General features: G+C 54.2%; 1 protein-coding gene across 1 annotated transcript; it reads left to right on the top strand.

Moving 5' to 3' along the window:
• The first annotated feature begins 2214 nt into the window (after positions 1-2214).
• On the top strand, positions 2215-4034 carry LOC100501927 (uncharacterized). The gene has a single exon (NM_001196565.1). It carries the CDS (start codon positions 2263-2265, stop codon positions 3130-3132), a length of 870 nt encoding a protein of 289 aa, NP_001183494.1. The 5' UTR covers positions 2215-2262; the 3' UTR covers positions 3133-4034.
• The last annotated feature ends 491 nt before the right edge of the window (positions 4035-4525 follow it).

The raw sequence follows: 4525 nt of genomic DNA, 5'->3' as shown, positions 1-4525 counted from the left end.
CACATCCCCTCACCGCTATCCACACCTCACAGCAATCCAGCGCGCAGGAATCCCATCGCCGACGACCCGCGCGCGTAGGACCACCCTGCCCAATTGTTCTTCCCATGCACCGCGGATGCCCCGCCCATATCCTCCGCACCCCAAACGCAATCCATGCCTCGTCGCCATGGAAGGAATCGCAACCCAATCCCCTCGTTGCTATCCAGTGCACAGGACCACCATCGGCCCGCATCCCATTGCAAGTGCAGGACCACCCCGCCATCTCATTCTTCCCATTCTACGCGCCAACCCCGCCCGGATCTTGCGATGCTCGAGTACTTCCCATTCTACGCGCTAGCCCCGCCCAAATCTTGCGATGCTCGAGTATAGGATGGAAGACAACTCTGAGCACTCAAATATGAACACCACACCTCTCTGAAACACAAACAGACTTGGTTTACAAAATAGAGAACTACTCGTGTGGTTGTTCATTTGGCAATTTCAGGTTTGTGTGTCTAAGTTTTATATATGTTTCCTTTTCTCTAATTGATTGTAGCTTTATCATTCGTGCACCCCTTCCGTAAATAAATAGAGTTTTAGTTGTAGTTGAATCAATATTTGTGGACAATATGTCCTGCACGACATTTTGTATATTAAGTGTACCACATGAGCTATTTTAGCACTTGTCAGATTTTTTATTTTTTAAAACATCAGTCACTTAAATATGAAACCACACCTCTTTTCACAAACACTAATATGATATGCAGTATGGTGTCCAAAGTTTTGTCTAAAAATATATCTACCTGACCTTAAAATTCATGGTTTCCCTTTATATAAAATTGTAGTTCCTGTGAGATCACAACATTTATATGAAACTGTAGACTTATCCAAAAATTTTGATGGCTCAAACTATGTCCTATATACTAGCTTAATATGTTCAACATGTTGTCGTTCCTGTCAAATCACAAAGATTAACCTATTCAAGGTGATCCAATCCCCTTAGCCCTATCCTTTGTCTTATTAGTCCATACTTCTATACAATATGTTGTTTCAGTTCGGTGTCTCTATCCTGAACTTCTGTATATGTGGTAAAGCACTCCCATCTAATGCCATTCTTAGTCGCGTTAATTTGTTGAATCAGGAAGAAAATGGGTTGCGACACAGTTGTCTACCTCACACTTTTATGAATTGATTTAAGAGTGTCATCATTTTTTCTCAATTCATCTATTAGTCTGCTACACAAATCCGTGATCTCCCTTTATTTTAATTGTGAGTCAACTATGTATAACTTCACGCTTTTGTGAATTGATTTAAAGGTATCACTATTTTCCCCAATTCATCTATCAGGCTGCTACACAAATTCTTGACCTATCTTTCTTTTAATTGTGAATTGATTTAAGTGTAAGTTGCATTCCTCATCTTTTTTAACATAATTCTCTCAGCAACCTTGTTGATTTTTCCTGCTACTGTTCTGACATTTTGCTCGACCTTTCGCTTCCCAGTATGAAGCAAAGCTCTTCCCTGGCTTGATCTATCGAATAAAGCAGCCAAAAATCACGCTGCTCATTTTTGTTACATACTATCCTTCTATGGAATCAATGTTGATTAATATTCGCTACATATTTATCATTGTTCATTTTTTATCAATGATAAAGCACATGTACAATCTTATATATCTTTTAAGATATATAAACGTCCACTTTTGGTGATGCTAATAAAAGTATAGAATAACATATAATATTTTTACATATCAATGTATTTTATCACTATTTGAATTGCACACAAATTTCATGTCATTAGTGTTAATTTGTGAGATATGGGGTTGATGATATATATGTTGTCCGTTTTCATGTAATCGTTGTGCACTAATATTTATCGAATAATTTATACGTCGTCGCAACACACGGGCACATACCTAGTAGACTATTAATTCACTATATAATCTCTACTACTCTATAAGTTCTCATTGTAGGCGTCCACACTCGTGCGCCATGTTCTCCCTCTCGACGTCCGTCTGCCCGCGCGCCCCGCTCCCCTTCCCTGGGGCGAGATGGATCCGCGGCGAGATCCCTCTGCGCACGGGCTGCTCCCCCACAAATCGCGCCTCCCCCACCGCGCATGACCGACTGACCCTCCGCGACGCCCTTCCATGGCAGCCGCCGCGCCCGCGCCATATATTTCTTCCCATATGTGCAGCCGCGATCCCTCCGCGCACGGGCGGCTCCCCACAAATCGCGCCTCCCCCACCGCGCATGACCGACTGACCCTCCGCGACGCCCTTCCATGGCAGCCGGCGCGCCCGCGCCAGAAATTTCTTACCATTTGTGCAGCCGCGATCCCTCCGCGCACGGGCGACTCCTTCCCATCTATGCCGACGCATCCATGGCAGCCGTCGCGCCCGCGCCAGATATTTCTTCCCATTTGTGCAGCCGCGCCCGCAAATCTCGCCTCCCCACGACGCCCTTCCATCCATGGCGTCTCGACATCCTCCGCTCCGCTCCTAGCCCACAACATCTTTCTTCCCATCCTCTCCCTCAAAGATCTCGTCCACTTGGTCTCGCGGCTGCCTTCCCCAACAGCGTCTGCTCAAGGGCTCCGGGCGCTGTCCTCGGGAGAGTACCGCGTCTGCGGGGTGCTCAGCAGCAGGGAGCTCCACTGCTGGCGTTGGCGCGGCCTCAACATCTCCAGGGACCTCCGGTTCGCCGTCGCCGCCGTGGGGGACAGCTTCGTGTGCGGGATCCTCAAAGGGACGCCGGCGTCCATCCGTTGCTCCGGGAACGACACGGCGGCAGCCGCTGTCGCCGGATTCCACCATCCGCTGCTTCGGCGACGGCGTGGCCGTGCCGCCAGCCTGACTCGTGCGCGCCCAGTTCCTCGACGTGCGCGCGTACGACAAGGCCTTTTGTGGCGTGTTCATGGCCAACTACTCCCTGGTCTGCTGGGCCCTGGTCTGCTGGGGCGAACCTGAGTTCAACGCCACCAACCGCCTCGTCTTCGGTCGCGTCTTACCGGGCCCCTGCCTGCCCATGTCCTTGTGCCAATGCGGCGTCTTGCCGGGCTCCGCCAACCTCTGCGACGATGGCCGCTGCGTCTGCGTCGACTGCGCGTTCGAGCTCAACGTCGCCAGGCCCAACGCATCGCTCGTCCCCGTGAAGGGCGACAGGAGTAGGAGGACCATGTGGATTACCATTGCAGCGGGGCCGCCGCTTTCCTTGTCTTCTTCGTGGCATTGCAGTTCACGCTGGTCCTGTGGTGTCACCGGCGCCGCGCCGCTGCAGGAACGAACAGGATACCTCCGGTGGTGCGCAGCAGTTGCTGATGCCGCCGAGGGTCGGGTCCAGCAGGAGTAGGGGGCCTGGCAGCGTGGTGGTGGAGAACTTCACGCTGGACATGCTCCACGCCTCGACGGACGGGTTCTCCGACGACAGCCAGATCGGGACCGGCAGCTTCGGGTCCGTGTACCGTGGCACCCTGCCCGACGGGCGCGAGGTCGCGATCAAGCACATCGAGGACTCGGCAAAGGCATCAAGCTCAGTGGCGTGGCACTGAGACCGAGAGACGGCGTTCGACTCGGAGCTGACCGCGCTGGCGCGTGCCAACCACAAGAACATCGTGTGTCTGCTGGGCTGCTGCGCTGACTCCGGCGAGCGTGTGCTGGTGTACGAGTTCATGGCGAATAGCACGTTGCACGACCAGCTCCACAGTCGCAGCCCCTTGGCGGCGGCTGTGTCGTCGTGGCGCGGCCACCTGACCATCGCGCTTGGTGCAGCGCGGGGCATCGAGTACATCCTGCTCGATGACGCGTGGACGGCCAAGATCGCCGACTTCGGGCTGTCCTCCCAGTGCCAGCGCCGGCACGCCGCAGGAGCCGCCCTACACGGGGGGCATGGTGGGGTACATGGACCCGGAGTACTACCGGCTGTAGCACCTGACGGACAATAGCGACGTGTACAACTTTAGCGTGGTGCTCCTGGAGCTCGTGTACGGCTGTCGCGTCGTGCAGCGCTACGCCGAGAGCGTGACGTCCAAGAACGTGGTTGAGTTCGCGGTGCCGCACATCCTGGCCGACGACATCGCGCGCGTGCTCGACCCGCGCCCACGCCCGGCGAGGCCGAGGCGCTGGCCTATGTGGGCTACCTCATCGCCGACTGCGTGGGACCCGTGGGCTGCGAACGTCCGTCCATGACCGAGGTTGTGGTCGCCCTGAAGCGCGCCCTCGTAGCCTGCGGGGCGGCGCCGCTGTCCCGTGCAGGCACCGGTCGCCTCTCCGTGCTCTCCCACTCTGGCACCGACGAGTTCGACCTCACCGACACCGACTAGCCGCCATGGACCATGGTGGCTGCCAACTGCGAGCCGCCGCACGCGCCGAATCGCCTGTCCCTAGGCCATGGTTCTCCCGTTGAAAAAGGTGATGAAGCAAGAGAGAGCAGGATCAGAAGGCGGTTGACGCCGACATCTCGGATGCCGCTGCTGCCGCATGATCAACGGCTAGATTACCTTCGATTAACTAGCGAACAACCCACACAGGGACAGGGCACCAGATCAA

This window comes from Zea mays, chromosome 10 (assembly GCF_902167145.1).
Source record: "Zea mays cultivar B73 chromosome 10, Zm-B73-REFERENCE-NAM-5.0, whole genome shotgun sequence".
NCBI classification, from domain to species: Eukaryota; Viridiplantae; Streptophyta; class Magnoliopsida; order Poales; family Poaceae; genus Zea; species Zea mays.
Note: the sequence above shows the minus strand (reverse complement) of the source record. Positions and strands in the feature narration are given on the sequence as shown.